Consider the following 21,652-nt stretch of genomic DNA (forward strand, 5'->3'; position numbering starts at 1 on the left):
CACACACACATACACGCACACAGACTAATTTTCATATCTTAGTGAGAACATCTAATTGACATAATGCTTTCCCTAGACACTTACCCTAACCATCAAAAATGAATGCCCTCAGCCTAAACCTAACCTAATTGTAACCCTGACACTAAAACCACATTTGGAGCCTCAAAAATTCCTTCAAACTCGTGGGAATGAGCATTTTGTCCCTCTAAGTGACTGTTGGTCCCCACAAGTATAGTGGCATGCCAATTTTCTGTCCTCACAAAGATACCTAAACATGTATACACACACACACACACACACACACACACACACACACACACACACACACACTTTGTATATATCCATATTATGCAGTAACTTCATTTGTGTGGATGTGCCAACTGCATGACAGAAGAGTGTGTATGAAAAGCAATAAGAAGACGTCATTGTTACATACCAGTATAATGTCCTCCATGCATTCCTCCGTGATGGTTACACACAGCATAAAGATCATACAGGAATTCATGAGGAAGCATCATGTCAGCAGCTTGGTGTGGTTGGCCTGAGTGCTGTTTCCAGGAAGGTGGTGATGGCCCCATATTCAGGTTCTTCATGCTCTGGCTTCGCTTCACTACATGCGGTGCCATGTCCAGACCAGTTAGAGGGAAACGCACGAGTGTTGACAGCTTGTTCCTTCGCTCTCCAACCTGTTTCAAAAATCATTATTCATACATACAGTCCATACACACCATTATGTTTGCACATTTTTGTACTTTAAATACTTGGAAATACTTTTTTTTCTTTTGCAATTCTAGTAATGTGCCAATTACTATTTTTGCCTAATGGCAAAGGCTTGACTGATTCTATATCCACTCTTTTGCTGTGACAGGAACAGCAGGGACTCTATCTATAGAAATGTATGACTGATTGATTTACAAAGTATTGTGTTGATTATAGTTACAATGGAAAACAAAATGGTCATTTCCTTAAATATGTGTTGTGTCTAGAAAGTGATTTGAGGGCACCTGCGGCAAGCAGTATGAAGTTCACAGGGCATACACCAGTGTACCCAGTACAATGGCTCAACAATCACCTTTCAACATGAGAGTGATGAAAAGCATTCAAGCAAGAAAATGCTTGAGTAGCTTTACAATAAGTATTGACTGTTCTGAGTGGTGCAGTAATAAAATTTCTCAACATAACAACTAACACATGCGAGCCTGACAGAAAGAATGTGAGTCTGAACACAATTTTAAGATATTTCAGCTTTGGGTATGTAATTTATTTAAAAAATTGAAAACATAAATATTTTTGTTTCTCTGTTATTTTAGAGTCTTTACCTTACAATATAAAGCACCTTGAGGTAACAGTTGTTGTGATTTGCGCCTATATAAATTAATCTGAATGAAAATGAATTGACCAAAACATACAGCGAAAGCTGGTCAGGAGATTTTTGAAAGTAAAGTCAGTACTTTTAATGACCAGGTCTGTCACCTGATCTCACTGAGCAGTGGCTGAAGACAAAGTTAAAAACAGAACAGCTCGTGAGCAAACAATTGGAATCAACTGCAGTAAAAGCTAGAACTACATTTAGATTCACAAAGCTGTACAACAACAAGTGAATATGCAGGCAAATATTACTCTGTTAGGAATCTGAACATCTACAAAAAGATTCAAAAGTAAAACTAGCATATAGCTGCCAAATGAATTAAACGGCAAATAAATAAAGACAAACTATTTGCATATGTCAAAGAAACATAAATGAATTCTGCTTTTACTTACTGTCAGTTTTATTCCAGAGGCTCTTTAGAAGTAACCAGAATCAGAAAACAAAAGTTTTAGGTCAGTAAAAGAAGTGCCCAGCAGTTTTCTCTTACATGCTTGTGATTCAGTATGGATTTTTTATTCAAATCACTTTTTAGTATAGAAGCTTTCCTACTGAGATTGAATCCTTATCATGATGGAAGGCCCTGCATAACCCCCCAACCTTAGAAATTGTGCTGTGCATATTACTGGCTCTGGTCTCTGATGCTAAGCCGGTGCTTGGTACAGATTTTGGCAGACTGACTGACTGAATTCTAATGCAGAGAGAAAAGGTGTGTCAGTCAGGAACTCCAAAATCAGGATCTGATACTAGAGTTTTTGAAGAAAGGGTCTCATGTGAGGTGATCAGCAGGGCTTAACTCATGGGGCCTTCCCTCTTTCTGCTTCTTTCTTTCCAAGCAAAGTGTAAAAGCCTGAAATCTGACTTTTTGTCCTTGGCTCTGGACAAGAGCTGTGGTGCCTGCGACACAGCCCACATATACTACTTCCCTTTGTACGTGGAATAACAAAAGAGTTTGAAATTGAGCAGCACAATAGGAAGTGATTTGTTCATGGAGGCAAGTGCATGCTTTGATAGAAAATGGGACACACTGACAGGTGTTAGAACTGATGTTTGTCCAAATCTGACATGGAAAAATGTTGGACTTTTGAAGTGGACGAAGGATAAAGTGAGTGAAATTAACCCACAACTAAAATTGGTATTTTGGCATTGTATTATACACTAAGAGGTGCTGTGTAAGTCAGAGCAAAATAATTAACCATGTTGCTAATGTCATAACTAAAAGAGTTTATTGGGGAATATATATCACACATCTGTCAGGGGGTTCAACCTGAGCAAAGTGCTAAAAACAGTGTGCAGCCTGACAGCAAAAATTCAACAATTTTGTGAGACAAAAGGCAAAGGACATCCAGAACTGTCAGATGCATAATGGAAAGCTGATGCTGCGTTTGCTGTTGATGTGACTGTCCTACCTCAGCTTTAAAGCACTTGTTCAGGCCAAAAACAGACTAGATCTCTTTCACTGAACAAGAAGAAAGAACTGAAAAACGTCACATGAATACATGAAACTACAAGTAAGATGGCAGTACAATATATTCTATAAAGTAAAATAAAGTTTAGGGTATTTGAAATTTAGCAAAAACATGCACATTTTGCTCACAGTTGTTTTTGAGAAAATTGATTAAATTGATAAATTGTCTTAAAATATTGGTGTTTTTAACTATACCTCTTACATTTTCATTGCCTAATTGTAACATCTGCTCTCATCAGCAGCAGTTTATAAGATTAATATTGAGCATAAATGAGTCCAGCTTATTGGTGCAGCCCCCCACAGCAGTCCCAGTTTCTCAACATTCGACAGTTCCAGGTAAGACTCGTAATGACTGTGAGGAATTTATTATGTTCAGCAAGGCGGTATTAAGCACTAATGTAAAATATTACAGCACTACACTCCGGGGAGTGTGCGGAGCAATTGTACAGATTAAGTGAAAAGAAAAATCCCATCACTACATAACTTCTTACATCTATTCTATCCACGGAGGACATAAATGAATAGGCTGGGTCTCAGGAGCATATTGGCACATATGGAGCAAAAGGATCTTCAGGGATGTTCATGTTTTTTGGCATTAATGCTATACTCAGTATATGGCCCATAGGGAAAATTAATTTGGCTTCTGGAGAAAAAAATAATCATTATAAAATTGATTTATCAGTCATTTCTGTGTGTTAGGATATGTTATTAAATGTGGCAACAATGTTTTTTTGTTTTTAAGCTCCCATCAGCTTGGCATGTGTTTGCAAATGTAAGTGAAAGTTGACGAACTATTGTAAACTCTCTGTTAAAAGATTGTTTGTTTGTTTATTAAATTTGAAGTTTCCTAAAACCATTAGTTGTGTCATTGTGACTTAAACTTGTCCTGGTCAGGGCCATTGAAAAAAACAAAGTGATGGCTTAAATGAGACCAGATTAGTTAAGTAAAGGTTAACAAATGCTACCATTTTGTTAACACAAACAAGTTTGGTCAAGTTTCTCCAAAACACAGGGAGCCTTTTCAGATCACGGGATATTGTTTGTTAGCTGTGCTGGAAAACAAGGTGCTTTCCTAATGTGGCAAAAGTTTAATTGTTATGCACGCTGGTAACATATCCAAGCTTAAGTATAGTAGTATTACTATGTTACTAAAAAGATTACCGTGAACCAATTACGAATAAAAGGTCGCATGTTATGACCTTACAGTGTTAGGCATAGCAAACATAGCTGCTGCAACAAAATACTGACAACTTACAATGTGTTCATTAAAACTCAGAGAAGCAAACATCTAAAGAAAAGGGCAGGGTTCACTTTTGAAACAAGGAACAAGAAGAACCAGGCATATGAAGGGATACTAATGAGTCTCCTGTGAAAGCAGCAAGGGTTCGTGTCAAGGGTTTTTCAAATGTTTAATTACAGGGAGACGCACAAACGAAGTCGAAACCTAATTTCTATCTGTAGTCCCTGAGCAAAAAAACACTAGTGATGGGTCAGTTATAGCAAAAAGGCATGGTTTATTTTAACCCGGTCATGGCAGGAGATTCAGTACAACTGAAACTGGTGTGCATACCCAATGATCTCAGCTAGGGAAATGACCTACACACTCTAAAGCCTGTGCTGAATTACTATGAAATTGCAGTACGGGGATGAGTACTGGGAAGCTACCATGTGAACAGATGGGAAAAAACATAATAATAAGAGACTCCACCAGACAGCAAAAAGGAGAAAGCAGTGATCTATCTGATTATACCAGGTGTGGGGAAAAATATGGCCTGGCGTACACAGTGAGAAAGATTCTAACCACGGCAGGCCTCTGGGAATGAGCCATCCTAAAAGCATATATCTGTATATCTGAGGCTGAAAAAGTCTGTGGCTGATCACTAATTCTTCTTTATTTCACTCCCTTTATGTGTCATCTGCCTCCATCTTACCCCACACCTTCTGTAACACCAACCCTTTGCATGTCCTCTTTCAGTTTTCATTTGTTTTTTTCCTGCATTGATGTACAACATCAGAATGTTTCATAAAGAGTGGTTAGAAAGTACCAGCAATTAATTTGTGTGGCACATTGGCTTTCATCATAGTTGTTTTCACTTCCCTTCTTTCATGTTCTTCCTTTCAGTAAACAGTCAGAATTCATAAAAACACCACTTTTTATCTTTTTTGTTGTTGCCATGGCTCTAAACAAAGTTTAGTTGAGGAAGAGAATGCATAGGTTTGAATCCTTTTTAACTTTCCAGACTGGGATCTCCCAGGATATTAAAGAACTTCACGGTGGCAAGGTAATGGGGTGTGGGGGATTTAGACCGATAATGATAATACGTGTTTGGAATAATGCATGAAGGCCAGAGAAAGGTGGGGTGTTGGTTTTAAAGAAGCAGGCTACGAGGCATGCTTCAATGATTGTGACATGGCGCTTGCCTATCTCACTAAAGAGGAAAGGGGGATGGAAAGAAACTTACTGTGTATAGTTTTTTCAGGCTGTTGGGGATCTTTCAGTTTCTATTTGGGTATTGACTGCTTTTTCTCTCATTTTCATTCCAGTCCTTGCCTTTTGGTTTGTTTTAAGCCACTTAGCACTGACCTATAAATCATTCAAGCATAAAAGACCCGTTGCCACTGATTTTCAATCCATACCTCAGCCCATTTCTCCCTGTTTCCCTTTCCTCTTTGACTGAGACCATTTTTGATTATGCTTCGACGAACATTAGCTGGATCAACAGAAGGGTTAGATGCATCACTGCATCCATCCTTTTTTTTTTTAAGGACTTGACTTTCATGACTTACTGATAGCTTTTTTTTGGGGGGGAGCACTAAGGCCACTTTTGTCTTTTAGGCCACTTTTGTCTTTTTTTTTCCTTCCGCTTGTCCAGTTTCCTGCAGATCATGATGAGATATTCTTTAAGTTTTCAGCTAACAGCTCTTTAGGAATGACTTTGGTGCAAAAACACCCTGTCAAACTTTGTTATCTTTTGCATTTTTCATAGATTAAATTAAAGCAAAAGAAACAAATTGTGGTTGTTTGTGGCAGGCTGGTAGTAACAAAGTGCTTAAAGATATGATATAACCGTGGCTCAGGGGGTTGGGAAGCGTATCTGTAACCGGAAGGTCGCTGGTTCGATCCCCGGGCTTTCTGTCCTGGTCGTTGTGTCCTTAGGCAAGACACTTTACCCTACCGCCTACTGGTGTTGGCCAGAGGGGCCGATGGCGCGAAATGGCAGCCTCGCTTCTGTCAGTCTGCCCCAGGGCAGCTGTAGCTACAACTGTAGCTGCCTCCACCAGTGTGTGAATGAATAGTGGCATTGTAAAGCGCTTTGGGTGCCTTGAAAAGCGCTATATAAATCCAATCTATTATTATTATAAAATTGGTTCTTTGCTAAATTGTCTGCTATGTGTAGACACAAAAATGGTTTATGCCTTGAGTTAAGTGCCTTTTCATGCTTGAATGACACACAGGTCACTGTTAAGTGGCTTAACAACAACAACAACAACAAAAAGTCCCCTGAAGATGGTCAGGCACAAAGGATTTTCTGGGACTTTTATACTCTTGCAAAAATCAGTCCATAAAAGGCCAGTTTTATTCTCTCTAATATCCAATCCAACACTGGGCCATCAAGAGAAACTGTAAGCACAATAACAACAACAACAAACTTTATTTATAGAGCACATTTAAAAACCAGTGGTATACCGAAGTGCTTAAGATAAGAGACAGAGAAGTAACACGAGTATTATAAGGCCTTAGCAAAGTATCAAATATACTCACAGGTCAATGCCACTAATACACAGGGGTAATATGAAATGCATATCAAAATAAAAACATAATAAAAGCACAAGCCATAAAAATCTGTATAAGGAAAAATAGAGTAAGTCTAAAAGTCAAGTGCAAGCATTAACAAGGAGGAAAGGCGAGATTAAACAAATAGGTTTTTAACCGTGATTTAAAAGATTGGATGGAATCGGACGCCCGGATCACAATCGGAAGGTTATTCCACAACTCTGGTGCAGCCAGGGCAAACGCCCGGGCACCTCTAGACTTCAGCCGAGATCTAGGCTGCACCAAGAGTAACTGAGTAGATGATCTTAATGCTCTGGCAGGAACATACGATTTAAGGAGTTCCTTAAGGTAGCTCGGTGCTGTGTTGTTGGTAATTTTAAACGTGAGCAGCAGTATTTTAAATTGGATGCGGTATTTTATGGGTAGCCAATGCAGGTCAGCTAGAACAGGAGTGATACAGGCAAACTTCCCAGTTCTGGTCAGAATGTATGCCGCAGCATTTTGGACTGTCTGCAGTCTATGAAGGAGGGCAGAATGAAGACCAAAATAAAGTGAGTTGCAGTAATCCAGCCTTGAGGTCACAAAGGCGTGGATGAGCTTTTCCAGTTTTCCAGTTCCCGTCAATAATGAGTTTATTAATTCGTAATTTGTAGTTGTTATGGCAAGTATTTTATCACAAACATGTTTTCACATACCCATCATCCACAGAGAAACAATTTCATTTTTACTCATTTTTATACTGAGCTGCTCTTTGACAGAGAGGTTGTCTTTTTCAATGACTGTTCACAAATGGCCCTTTTCACAGTATTCATCTGGCTTCCCTTTCTTGTTTCCTGCAGTGCTTTTGAAATCATTAAAGGCTACATTTCTTTACACTCAAACTCATCTTTTCATTTAGTATTTCAGGAAAGAAATTTGGCTTAACTGAGCCATAAAAATGATCTTTTCTTATCCTGATGAGTTCTCACAAACTGCTTTCTTGTTAAAGCAAATCCTTTAGACAACTGCAGTTTATTTAAAAGACTGTTCATATAACTAGTTGTTAATTGGAAATTGCACGTATACTCTTTTCCTGCAGCATTCAACAGACTTGTTGTTGTGTTTAGCTTCAGTTTTTTTGCACTGTTGTGTTAAATGTAGTCTGTATAATGTGTTTTAAATGAGACTAAACACGGTAAACGTTTGAATAATTATTTCAGTTCATTTTACAAAATAATCTTAAAGTTATTATTGTAAGTTGATGCTATTTGAAATCACGTTAATTTTAGTCATTTCAAAGGCGTGTATTCATATTTCTTGAATACTGTATCTGGCTCCTCTATAAATTGTCAAATTGTCTGTGTAGAGTCAGATAATAGTTCCTCAGGTGTTTGTTACTACCATAGACATCTTTTAAATAAATTATTTTGATGACTGTAGTAGTAATGTAATGATCAAGATGAAAGTCTTCACTTGAGACCACTTTGAAGCTGGCCTACCTGACGGAAGCGCTTGAGATGGAGGATCAGTATGTCTGGCAGAGTCCACAGGCTCATCTTCACCATACCCTGTTGAAGCTGCTTACAGTGGGGGCACTTCCAGGCATCATCTGGTGCAAGCTGGAATCAATATTTACATCAATTAGGTGCATAGTTACATAAATAAAGCAGGTGATATTAATCTATTTTTCATTTGCCTTTCCCAGATCAAAAATAAAAGCTTGCCTGATTAATTTTTTCACACGTTTAGTTTTGTCATAATGATGCCTGATTGCATGAAAGCTTTTTGAATTAAAGTCTTGTCCTTGTTCCACTTAAGGGTGGAACAATTTTCTCGCTTTCCTCGTCTTTGGTTTTTCATCTTCACAGAAGCACCTTAAGGTGCTTTGAAGTCACTGTATAGAGGATAAAATGACTGGATTTTGTATGGCACATTACTCATCTTATTGACCACTAAAAGTGCTCTACTCATTCACAAAGCTCTTCATATGATGCTACAAAATACCCCCCAAACACACACGCAGATGATAAATGATGAGCAATTTTGAGGTGCGTTTGACATGCAGACTAAAGGACCCATTGATAAAAAAAAAAGTACACCACCCCTCCAATTACCGATAAATCTATTCTACTGCCTAAGCCATGGTCACCTTAAATACACTTTCATTAGCTCAACATATTAAAATGCATCATCTTGGGATTTTTCTCTTCTTGCTTTATGGTTTAGAGGTCTGTGCTGCAGACTGGCAAATCTAAAGAATGGTAAAAGGTTCACTTGTTTGTGACTGACATCTCAAAGATTGCTTGGACAGGAAAAATGCCTTTAGCTGCATCAGCTCGTCATAGTACTCAGAGGAAAAATGGACAACTTCACAAAAATTATTATATAAATAATGCCCTTAGGCTAAAAAATGTCCTGTGCACACACGCTGTCAGTTAATCCTACTACAACTGTCTCATGGCTAGAAACCTAACATTTACAGTTGCTATGGTTACAGGCGGGTTTTGAAAGGCAGACAATAAGTCAGCGCTGCCCACTGAGACTTTGTGTTTTGTTTTCAAAAAAGCAGAGCCTCTCTCACAAAAGTGCAGTACAACATGTTTAGATTCTCTTCCATAAAGAAAAACTATGTTTCCCTTTCACACACTGTTGCCCTTTGAGCTGCAAGTCTGATTGTGGGTTACACTTGCTATAGCAATAAGTGACCAGATAAATATTACCTGCCAAGAAACTGCAAACGCTAATCAAATCTGGTACAATGTGTCAATTCTCTGGCTGGCTTTTGTGCAGGGTCTCTTACAAATAAATAAACAAATAAAGCTACTGTTGGAGTTAGGGGTGTGGTTTGTGGCTCGGCAGAGGGAGAAGAGAAGGGGGAGGTGGTTCGGGTTCAGTGCTAGCTGAGGCTGTTACATGTAGTCCAATCGCTCTCCCCTATTCATGTAGTAGCACTCCTGAACCAGAGGGAGAGGAGTTTGGAGTGAGAGGAACAATTGCAGGCTTATGAAAAGATGTGATGAACACAATGGGGAGAGTCGAGGTGCACAAGAAACGAGCGCTATACAAACAAGTAATTAGCCATGGAAACAAGTGTGTCTGCCTGTAGCGTTGGGACACACAGTGTATCTAACTTGTTACAACTACTTATTCTGTGAGCTCTCAAAGAGAGAAATTACTCTTGAATACCAGTGTCCACTGAGGCACATGCAGTACGATTGCTATGCTACTGTGTGTGTCAATGTGTGTGCACATGTACGACTACCTTTGTAAAGACTGGTTTTGGTTTTAGATCTTGGGAGGAAGGATTTTGAGAAAGTGGATAAGTTTTGACTATGACTTTGTGCTTTTTTTCTGAGAGCTTCAGAGGGTTGGAATTTGGCTTTAGGGCCAAGGTTTGGGTTCAGAATGAGATAATTATATTAGAGGATAATAAACTAAACCATAAAGGAGATTTCATCATGCACATCTTGCTGCTGTGGTGGGAAAAATCTCTTCTGTGTTTCTTTAGAGTTTGTATAGATGATGTGCTGTTTACTATTGTTAGTACTGAGATTATACTGACATTTTGTTCTTGGGTACAAAGCACCATTATAATGTGTGTTGCCCCATAAACACAAGCAATGACAAGACATCTATATAACAACGGCCTGACTGCAGGACTGCCAAAAATTATTTTCAAGCTGCCAACTTGTCATAAACTTTGAGGAGTCAGACTTAAAGAGCAAAAACAAAAAGGATAAAAGGTTTTGTCTTTGGTGCTCAGTGACCAAGGCTGCAAGATTACAATATAAATTGTTATAATGTCACAGGACAAAACCCAAATTGTCCGTTTCTAAGAAGAGCCTTTGCTGCTAAACCTTTGTTAATCTAAAACAAGCAGCAGTATAAAGTAAAAAGAAAAACAAACAAAAAAAGCCCCGAATAGCTTGATTTTCTTAAATTCAGAAAACACTTTCACTTTTCAAGAAATGCTCTGCAGACCTGTTAGGCCAGGCAGGCATTTCTGCCTGACTACAAGATGTGACAAGGTTTACTGCTCGTTAACATTTGTGATTTTCATTTCATTTATCACTCATCCTCATTAAGTTCAGGATTTTTCTGATCTTTTATTTGTGTCCAAGTTAACAAACAAGGACAGAGAAGGAGTGTAGTGTAATTTAAATGAATAATGTTCAATAATTTAAAAATGAATAAAACCTACAATAGACAAGTTTGAGCAACAGAATTGCTTGCATTTTGGGAATATAGTACCAACTCTGTTTATGGAGAAGTCTACCATTTTGGGTTCGTTCAGTGTTTTAGATCAATGAGACTCCCGTCTGCAGTTACAAAGCATTTCATGTTGCATTCAGGATGACTGGAAACTAATGGCTGAGCCCATAAACTAATCAGGAAAGTGTTTTCTGAGGTCACAGAGAAAGGACACGCTGTGGGCCATTTCTCTGTGGTCTTATATTCAACCTGAAGCTTTGACACAACCAGAGGAGGCGCCACCTGCTGGCTATTAGAAAGAATGCAGACTTAAGGTATTTTTTTTTTAAATCTTTTTATTTAGACTTTACATGTACTGCTTAGTTCATAACACATTGTTTCAAAAAGCTGTGCTGAAGGTTAGCAAAATGTTTCTCCATTTTACCCTGACTTAGGTAAAATACATATAAAGAAAAACTCCCTAATTCCTGTTTGTATGAGTGGACTTTTGGACACAGCTGTAACAGTTTTTCCTGCATCATTATATTATGTGGGAATAGATGTAAGCTATAACATGTTGATAAGTGAACTGCACATAAATTATTTACCAGCTGCCAGCTTGTTGTTATAGTCTTACAGATGCTGCTAGCACAGATTTTGTTTTCAGAGAAACTATTTGCAATCACTGTGCTTAGTAAGGTTATCCTTCTATATGCCTTCAGTTAATCCAAAATGCTGCAGCAAGAGTACTGAAGGGACTAGAAAGAGAGAGCATATTTGTCCCATATTGGCCTCCCTTCATTGGCTTCCTGTTAAATCCAGAATTGAATTCAAAGTCCTTTTCCTCACATACAAGGTCTTAAATAATAGAATAGAATAGAATAGCCTTTATTGTCATTGCACAGAGTACAACGAAATTGGAGTGCCACTCCCTTGGTGCAAGATTCAATAATAAATATAAATGTAAAATATAAAAAGTACAATAAAACAATCGCAAGTACTCAAACAATAGTAAGTACGATATATACAGGATAGCAGCATTAATATAATGACAGTATGAATAGCAGCATAATATAATGGCAGTGACGGTATGGTATAGCTAAGCAGGTTCAATTGTATTTGTGCTTATTTACTACGGTGATCGCTCTGGGAAAGAAGCCATCCCTGAATCTGTTTGTCCTGGTTTTATGTGACCTGTACCGTCGGCCTGATGGTAATAGTTCAAACAGTTGGTTGCTGGGGTGAGAGTAGTCCTTGATGATATTGCCAGCTCTGCTGAGGTACCGAGAGTTTGCAGTGACCTCCAGGCTGGGCAGAGAGCAGCCAGTGATCTTCTGGGCTGTGTTGATGACCCTCTGCAGTACTTTCCTGTCCGCAGCTGAGTACCCTGCATACCATGTTGTTATGCCGTACGTTAGAATGCTCTCTATGGTGGCTCTGTAAAATGTCACCAGCAGCCTCTCCTCCAGGTTGTTCCTCCTGAGCACTCTCAGAAAGTGGAGACGCTGCTGGGCCTTTTTTACCACCGCCATGGTATTTGCAGTCCAGGAGAGGTCATCAGAGATCTGCACGCCCAGAAACCTCATGGAGTGTACCCTTTCCACACAGTTCCCGTGAATGTAAAGTGGGGCCGGGTCTGCTCTGCCCTTCCTGAAGTCCAAGATAAGTTCTTTAGTTTTCGTGGTGTTCAGTTGGAGGTTGTTAACTGAACACCACTCAGTCAGTCTGTTGACCTCATCTCTGTAGTCCGACTCATCACCCCTTGAGATGAGTCCAACCACTGTGGTGTCATCCACGAACTTTATGATGGTGTTTGAGAGATGGGTAGGGGAGCAGTTGGATGTGTAGAGCGTAAACAGGAGGGGACTCAAAACACATCCTTGTGGAGACCCGGTGCTGAGTGTGATGGTGCTGGACAGGTGGGGGCCGAGTCTGACAGACTGTGGTCTATTTGTCAGGAAGTCCTTGAGCCAGAGGCAGATGGGGGTGGAGAGTCCCAGGTGAGACAGTTTCTAGACCAGGATCTCCGGGATGATATGATTGAATGCTGAGCTAAAGTCCAGAAAGAGCATTCTTCCAGTCACCGTTCTCACTCACTATGTGTTAATAGACCTCTCTGCACTGAATCATACTTGTTATTAATCTCTGGCTCTCTTCCACAGCATGTCTTTTATCCTGATTTCCTTCTCTCACCCCAGATAGCAGATAGCCCCCTCCCTCCCTGAGCCTGGTTCTGCCGGAAGTTTCTTCCTGTTAAAAGGGAGTTTTTCCTTCCCACTGTTGCCAAAGCACTTGCTCATAGGGGGTCCTATGATTGTTGGGTTTTTTCTCTGTATGTGTTATTGTAGGATCTACCGTACAATCTAAAGTGCCTTAAGGTGAGTGTTGTCGTGATTTGGGGCTGTATAAATAAAATTGAATTGAATATATGCTTCTTTATATTTAAACACTAGAGTTATATTCGCCATCTAAAAAAAGCAAATCATTTTATTCAATTTTTCCTCTTTTTGCTTTGTTTTGTGTTCTCATCTTCATTTGGTTTGTGTCCTTGTCTCTTCTGGTTTGTTAAATTTTGTGAATTGTAGATGCTGCACTGTCATCTCCCACTCTCCGAGCTCCACTCCAGTCACCGTGCACACCTGGGGCTTATCAGCTCATGCATGCCAGTGTGCTGGGTACGCTGAGGCATTGTGCTATGCTGAACTGAAGTTTATTCGTCATATCTTGGATGTTCAGCTTGCACAACTGTTAGTTTTGGACCAGCCGTCTCATCACCTCACTGCCCAACAACGTTTCTGTTGTTCATTAATTCTTCTGCAGCACTCACGTGCCTGCTCATCACACCATTCCTCCAACATTAGTGCTCTCTACCTGCACAGCTCTACACTCAGCAGACTTTGCCTGCATGTTCCATCTTCTAAGACTCATCTTATCCACACCGATGTTTTTTGTTTTGTTGTTTATTTCATTTTATTTTTTTCCCAATTTCCATCTCAGGAAGAAAAAGGGGAATAACTGTAACATGATGTAACATCCTTTGTCCTGAGGTCTATATTTTTCTCTTTTTCATACAAACAAACTCACATGACTAGTAAGGTGGAGAAAAACTCCAGTATTCGCCCTCTTATAGATCTGTTTCTGGGCTCTACTAGTTCCTAAGAGAATCTGTCTTCTAACCTGTAAATGCTCCTCTATGTTCGCTTGCTGTTACTAACTCTACTGTTCGGTCCCAAACATGCATTTATTACTGATTTTTTTTAGAATGTCTAAAATATCTAAACACTGTTAACAAACTGTACCTTTAAGGAAATGAATTCAACGTTTGATGCTTTTACTTTATGTAAGTACACAGAATTTAATTAGCAGACACTATTTTAAAGCACATGCTAGTTTAAAATATATTTTGTAGTTTTTTTTTATATATAATATTGAAATACAGTAATCCAATAATATAGAGTGCCATAAAAAGTTCCAGTTGCTCAGATATACTAGTGTTTTTTTAAAATGCACAGTATATTTACCCATCTACGGCATTTATTTTCCCATGGTAGCCACTTTGATTCTTTCACTTGTTTTGTCCACTTTCCAATGACAAGACTTCAGATTCTTAAACAAAATAGATGGTGAACATTAAATTAAATAAGCTTTTTGTTGTAAAATAAACCTTTTAAACTGTCAAGAGTTGTCAGTAGTCACTGCCCCACTTTCACAGCAGCTATGAAATTCTATTCAATCAAAGAGAGCAACTGGTTGAGGATCTAAAATTAAGGTAAGTTATGCTTTAGAAGTTTGAAATGATGTAAAAACACTTCAAAGTTCTTCAGATTTGCAATTTCCACTGTCAGAAATGTTATTAAAATGGCAGTTAAAGGAAAATGTGGGACATTAAAATATCTTTCAGGCAAAAACTGCATGGACAGAAAGGCAACACACGATCGGATACATATAGCAAAAGAGCTGCAGAGTAGTTTGGCTGACACGGGTTTGGTGTTGCATTATTGTTTTGTCCATGCTAATATACAGGCAAAGCTCATGAGAAGAAAACTTTACAACCTCACAGCCATGTACACAGTTCTCAAGAAAATAAGGAAACAAAAATCAGAAAAAAGCTAAGCAGGAGTTAAACATGTGTTCTTTGACCACAATCACCAAAGCTCTGTTTGGAAAAACACAAAAAGAGTGGACTCCACTACATATTAGCAAATGTCATTCAGTTTGTTAAAGAAACTAATATAAAAGTTCTTTAACAGGACAAACATCCAAACCATAACCCATAGTCCACCATGAAGTAATTCAAGAAACCCAAGCTGCTCTGTCGGAGAGCTTTCACGGTTCCTCTTCTGCACGCTGTGTGTGCCAGCCAGCTTAAAAGTGTCCCAGACCTTGAAATGAACTCCAAGGAACAGAAAGATTTAATTAGCTTCATATACAGTAGAGTCTACAAGCCTCCATTAATGTTTAATTTTATTTTTTTAAGTTTGTGAAATAAAAAGCAACATTAGCATTTGAAAGAGGCTCACTGAACAGGTTTTTGCTCACATATTTACTTCAACAAAATTGCTGAAGGCTTGCCTAAACCTTTGCCTGTTTTGTTTTCCTTCCAAAAGAGTAGTTTTACTTCACTAATGACATTTTTAACTATTATATGACAAACTTCTTTTTCCAGCCCAACATATTGCCTGTCACTGATAGCTTGAAAGCCTTTTTATCTCACTTAAAGAGGCAATATTATGCAAAATAGCTCGAGTAGAATAAACACGGTGTTTGAATACACCAAAGGCCACATGATTTATTTAGATAACTAAAAAAATCTAAAATCTGTAGTCAATCAGGGAGCAATGTTTAATGCGCAATGAGACATTTGTTCCGTGACTTTAGCCTTTAAGATACCATTTCATCCCAGCCAACATCAGCACCCTAAAAAAATAAAAGAGCTCCTCTCTCCAGAACCACTGGAAAAGAAAAAAACTCTGGCATTTCACTGGTGCTTGTACAAACATTAGTAGGTATTGTCAGAAAACACAACATTTTTCTTTTCTTTTTGTTTCTTTTTTTGTAAAATGTTAACTAAACAAAAATAAACTGTATAATATGCCTAAATATATGCAATGTAAAGTAACTATAAACTACTAGAAAGTACACATTTAAGGTCAATAACTGCTAATATAATGAAGTATCTTTAAATTAGCTATACTTTGGGAGTGGCTGGGGGAATAGTAGACAGTCTCAGCTGACGATTTGGAGTAAACACTGACTCACATCCACCCACGTTGACCTTACGTGCATGTCTTATGAGTTTGGACAAAAGCAACCACAGAAAACTCACACAGGGACCAAGCAACATGTACCCAGGTACTTTAGGCGGTGTGAAAGACTGGCTGATGACATAATTGGTTTCTCTCTCTAGTTCTTTGTGTGATTAATAAAATTTATAATGGAACAATTACAAAGAAACCACAAAGGACTTAAGAGAATTCATCCTCAAAAGCCAAAGCATGTCATAGGTTTATAACAAGTGAATAAGATCAGCAACCAAAGATTTTAGTCTTAATCTTGCTGGCGACCAGATGGGGGAAAAAAGAACGAAAAAAAGAGCACTGAATACAAACACGGCTCAGCTCTCACTTTCACATAGAATGTTAGAATTTTCCACAGTAACAACGATTCTAAATGGGAACCATCATTTTTCTTTTTACATTTATTTTAAAAAGATCCATAAGACAATCCTTATTAGGGTTTAAAAAAAATACACAAAATATCTACAGCAGGCGTTAGACATTTTGTCATTACCTCCAGCTCCTAAACTGACTTGATTCTGTTTCTGTACAGCTTCTCACAGACTCTAAATACTCTTGCAGGGTTAGCTTCATATTTTTGAACAGCTTCTCTTTGAAATGCGTATGCTTGTGACAGCTCTGTTTCTCAGTAGTGCACACTGTTTTGGTTGCCTGTTTCTTTTCTCTAACTCTTTTGTCATTTGAGACCAGCCAGATGCATTTACATTGTATTCATCACCTAATCTTGGGCTTTACACAGCTGCACGGGTGTCATTTATTATTATTTACGAACAATCTATAACATCCTTTCCCAGATAGACTGTTTTTGTTCACTCTTTGAGATTTTACATAGTGACCTTTGGCCTTTAATCTGGGTTTTATTGGCCTTGTCTTACCTTGAAACCTGTAAATTTTTAAGGTATATAGAGTTGAGTCCTATAATCAACAGCCAACGAGACAATACTTGATAAAGTGTAGGAGAAATCATCTGGTGATGATAATGTGATTTCTACAGTATGAGTGTTTCTGAGGCCATTAATAAAAATGAAATGCAGTATTTGGTGTTAATACTAAGGAATAAACCTGGTCCTGTGTGAAAACAGGATTACCCCCTGAACCTAATAACTGATTGTTCCATCCTTGGGAGCAAGAACTGCAATTAAGCAACTCCAATAACTGGCAATCAGTCTTTCACATCACAATTTTTCTTTCTAGAATTGTTTTAATTTAGCCACATTTGGGGGGTTTTGAGCATGAACAGCCAAAGCATTTCAATGTGATTTGAGTCTGACTATCACTAGGACAAAAAAACTCCAAAAAACATTTTAAGCCAATAAGAGGTGGAATAGCGTCTGTGTTTTGGAGCTTCAGGGTATGAACTGATGGCCAGACATTCCCCTTCAGGACTTTCTAGCAGAGAGCAGAACTGATGGTCCATTAAGTCACCCACAACAAATGTTTATTTAGATAGTGGGAGGAGCCTACTTCACTTTGTTGGGCATGTTCTATTCAGATGATATCTTGATTTAACAGGTGTGGCATGATTGATTTAACGGGGGGATTGCTTTTTCACATAGGACCAGGTAGGTTTACACTAGATATCTTTATTCCATCATTTAACCCTCTCAAGGCAGGCAGTGCCGATTTGCAACAGTTAAAAACTAACAACCTGATTACCCCACATACATATTTTATGAGTTTTTTTTACTCAGAAGTACCACTGCAGGACTGTGCATTAGCAAGAAAAAGTTTAATTTGAGCCTGAGAGGGTTAAAAACTGCACTTTGCATTTACCCACATTATCTTTATGTAATGTTAAAATTTTAAAAACATGTCATTGTGACAAATATTCAAAATTCTAAGAAACCAGCAAGGGAAGAAAGACGTTTTCACAGCATCGTATGTTAGATATTGTTTTTGCTTGAGTCATATAAATATGCTTTAATTTCCCCAAGAACTGTAAATGGACTGTGTAAAACGAGTTACCCTGTGGTACAGCACTGATATGCAGTCTTACTGCTGAACTGATGGCACTTTTTGCTTTTACGGCACACAAACTGTGGCTGTCACTTGACTACTCTGGCTTTTTCATTCCATTATCCTTCTATCAGCACCAACTCACCTCTCACTTCAGACCCTGTCATTTTGCATCTGACAAGCTGATGCCCTCACTCCTTCCTGTCTTTTCTCTATCATTTGATCCCCACTCAGCAGCTCTTCATCTCAGTCATTCCCATTACATACACTCGCTCACTAGAACTTGCACCTTTAATGTCATCTCAGTGCTCCTTGCTTGCACTTTTGTTATCCCCACATCCATCTGGGTCTGTCATCTAGTAGTGATGGGATTTCGGGCTCTTTTTAGAGATCCGGCTCTTTCGGCTCGGCTCACTAAAAAGAGCCGGCTCTTTCGGCTCCGAACCGGCTCTTCAGGTTGTTTTGTTGCTTTAATTAATTTATTATTAACAATAATATAAAATTATGCAGAAAAGGAATTACTAATGTAAAAAAAGTGGTTTTATTTATATATGTTCACGTATGGCCCCTAGAGACAAAGCACGTACAAACTCTAAAGCACATACAAACTCCAAAACACATTTCTAGCATTAACTGAACTTCCAAAACAGAGCTACCCAGATCACTTAAATTACACAATTGAAAGCATGTGTGTATTGTTTGTGCATTTATGGACAAGCACTCATATTTATTCAAATAATTTAAAAAAATGTTACTACCACACACCAAATCCGGTTGTTGATACTTCCTGGCTTGTGTAGCCACTAGGTAACAAAAGCTCAACACTGCGCCCTAGCATCCTGGAGCACTTCTGTTGTCTTTTGAGTTGTCTGAGTTTGTACGTGCGTCTGAGTTTTTACGCGTTTTGGAGTTTTTACGCGTTTTGGACTTTGTACGTGCTTTGTCTCTAAGGGCCACCATAAATATACTTTATTTATTCACTCCACATAAAATGTAATAAATAAATCGTATAATACAACAAACAACTATTTACATTTTAAACTTTTAACTATTTAAATTTTCAGCTTTTTCCTTTTAAACAAATTTAACGTGAAACAACACAAAACACTGAAAACCACAACACAATTAAATATATTTTAAAATATTAAAACAAAAAGAAGATGCACATTCTCTGTCATATGGGCCTGCATGATTTCTGAATCTACTATACCTTTCTAATGTGACGTTGTTGTCCCTCGCTCTTTTTCTCTCTGGCTCTGTTCCTGTGCTACTGCAAGTGTAACTAACGCCCCTCCCCCCTCTGCCCAGCGCAAAGTACATGCTGCGGAAGTTTAGCAGAAAAAAGGGCGAGAGAGAGGGTGAGAGAAAGAAAAAACAAAACAAAACAAAAAAACCCCTCATGGCTCCCAATAAGGAGCCGGCTCGCGTCGTTCACTTCAAAGAGTCGGCTCTAAGAGCCATTTCGTTCGCGAACGACCCATCACTATCATCTAGGCTTCTGAGGAGCAGCATCACATCTCTGCCCTGCTTCCATTGGTGATAGCCAATCAGAGCAGGACTATCTGTTGTTGTGATTTGGTGCAGTATAAATAAAACTGCTTTGAATTGAATAGTCTGCCCTACACATGTTTATCACTGCTATGAAATTAAAATAGTACTATAGCATGTGAATACGACCAGCCAAGCATAAGTAATAATAGTACAACATTACCTTTCATTAGGTCTGAAAAAACATTAGGTATTTTTTCAGACAGCAGAAAGGATTCGTCTAGAAAACTATCTGGATGTCAGAAATATTAGTCCTTGACCTGGTGTCATGCCCATGCGCAAGCAAAACAGGAAGGTAATGTGGAAGAGCTTTCCCTCTCAGTGGCTGTTGAGCGGTACAATTAAGATTAAAATATGCCAAGTTTGTGTGCGAGTCTGTGAGACATGAGTAGCACCATACTGAGCATATGTGTGAATATGACCTGATGAGAGATTACAGAGTCAGTTTGTGCGTGATGTCCTGACTAATCTGGGTAATTTGCACACATACACACACACGCCAGAATTGAAGAAACCTCCTGGATGAGAGGTGAAACATATTCACAAACCTAAAGTCCAGCTGCCTTTATTTTTTTTCCAGAGAACAGACACCACCCGACTGAAATATTACAGCAAGTACAATAAAAGACAAGTACAAAAGCTAAGCACAGAAAGTCAGCTCCAGGTATTAATTATCTATATCAGTTTTTTAAATCTTAAATATTAGACATGATTTCAGTACAAATTAATGCATTAAAAACTAGCATTGTACATTAATAATTCAATAATTTATTATTATGTGCAATGCTGATTTTCCATTTGCCAATTGTAGCAAAATGCCAAAAAGGACAGGTTAAGACAGAAAGAAAGAAAGAAAACTAAGGAGGATACGTGACATGTATTCCAGTTGAATTGGCAAATGCAACAGACCATTGTCTCTGTTTGATAATTTTATAGACATCTGTTGATTTCTGACATCAGACTGTGCATATGGGTGTTGAAATCAATAAATCAGTAAGCATGTAAGCAAGTAAAAGGTGCTACAGTGGACCTTTTATTTTTTCTAAATACTTATGTGGCCTTTTTGACTTGGAGTGTAAATTAAAATCTGGAGATTAAATTACACTTGTTTCATGAAATTCAGGGAGATGAAACCTCCAATGCAAATGTTGTGTTATAACCGTGTAAGAACAAAAGCTTATTGTATTCCTCTTACTTACCTGTTCTTCTTTGGTGTACAGCTTAAAGCACTCATCCAAGGTACAGCTATGCTGCTGAAGGTGCTGCTGCTGCTGGTTCCTCACGCTCTCTGCATCTTTCACTACTTCCTCCTGGATGCTGCCAAATAAACTGGACCACACACAAAGTGGATTGGTCTAATTCAGTGGCAGAATTGTGTTTACCATGTCACCCAAGATGACAACAGCCAACACTATAAAATTTTGAGTTCTGCACATTTTTAAAGCATTAAAATGTGTTCAGTCCTTACCATTCTTTGGTGCTTGGCTCCCATTCGATAACAAGCTTCACATGGGGGGGTCCTCCTGGGCCGCAGAACTTCAGAGCTCTACAAAACAGCGGAGAAAAGCAGGAAGGTTATCTTTTAACTCTGAATACATATTTTATGATTTTAGTTTTCTGAGTGTGATAGCATTCTGTGATCTTCAAAAGCCTGAAATAAACCACAATGAATGAAGTTTAAAAAAAAGAAAAAAGAAGAACGTTAAAATCTGTGTTGCTGTCATGCAACAGCTGCTCCTGTGACAGCTGCTATAGTGCATCCAGAGAGTACAGTGATGTGAAAAAGTGTTTGCCCACTTCCCGATTTCCTGTTGTTTTGTATGTTTGTCACACTTTAATGTTTCAGATCATCAAACAAATTTAAATATCAGGCAAAGATAACACAAGTAAACACAAAATGCATTTCCTAAATTACAATTTAGAGTGTCATGGCAGAAGTTGTGGATACTTACAATGTACATTTTTTAAAAGAAAATTTGCAAGAATTTCAAGCAAATGTTTTTCACTTTGTCATTTGTGTGAAAATGAAGTTATTCCATTTAGGAATAAGGGAGTAATATAACAAAAGGCCA

The 21,652-nt window shown here is 38.4% G+C and overlaps 1 protein-coding gene across 1 annotated transcript in view; it reads right to left on the bottom strand.

Annotated features, from left to right (window-relative positions):
- usp43a (ubiquitin specific peptidase 43a) overlaps positions 1 to 21,652 on the bottom strand; it is a 122,857-nt gene that overhangs the window by 14,462 nt on the left and 86,743 nt on the right. Inside the window, exons 10-13 of the mRNA XM_085277241.1 lie at positions 21,049 to 21,126; positions 20,780 to 20,909; positions 8,088 to 8,207; positions 437 to 686 (exon numbers count right to left, since the gene is read on the bottom strand). Of these exons, the coding sequence (XP_085133367.1) occupies positions 437 to 686; positions 8,088 to 8,207; positions 20,780 to 20,909; positions 21,049 to 21,126 (578 nt within the window). The remainder of the gene's footprint in view (positions 1 to 436; positions 687 to 8,087; positions 8,208 to 20,779; positions 20,910 to 21,048; positions 21,127 to 21,652) is intronic.

The sequence above is a fragment of the Mchenga conophoros genome, linkage group LG6 (genome assembly GCF_057382185.1).
Source record: "Mchenga conophoros isolate Kocher_MC1m ecotype Shallow Benthic linkage group LG6, M_conophoros_male_GT1.1, whole genome shotgun sequence".
NCBI classification, from domain to species: domain Eukaryota; kingdom Metazoa; phylum Chordata; class Actinopteri; order Cichliformes; family Cichlidae; genus Mchenga; species Mchenga conophoros.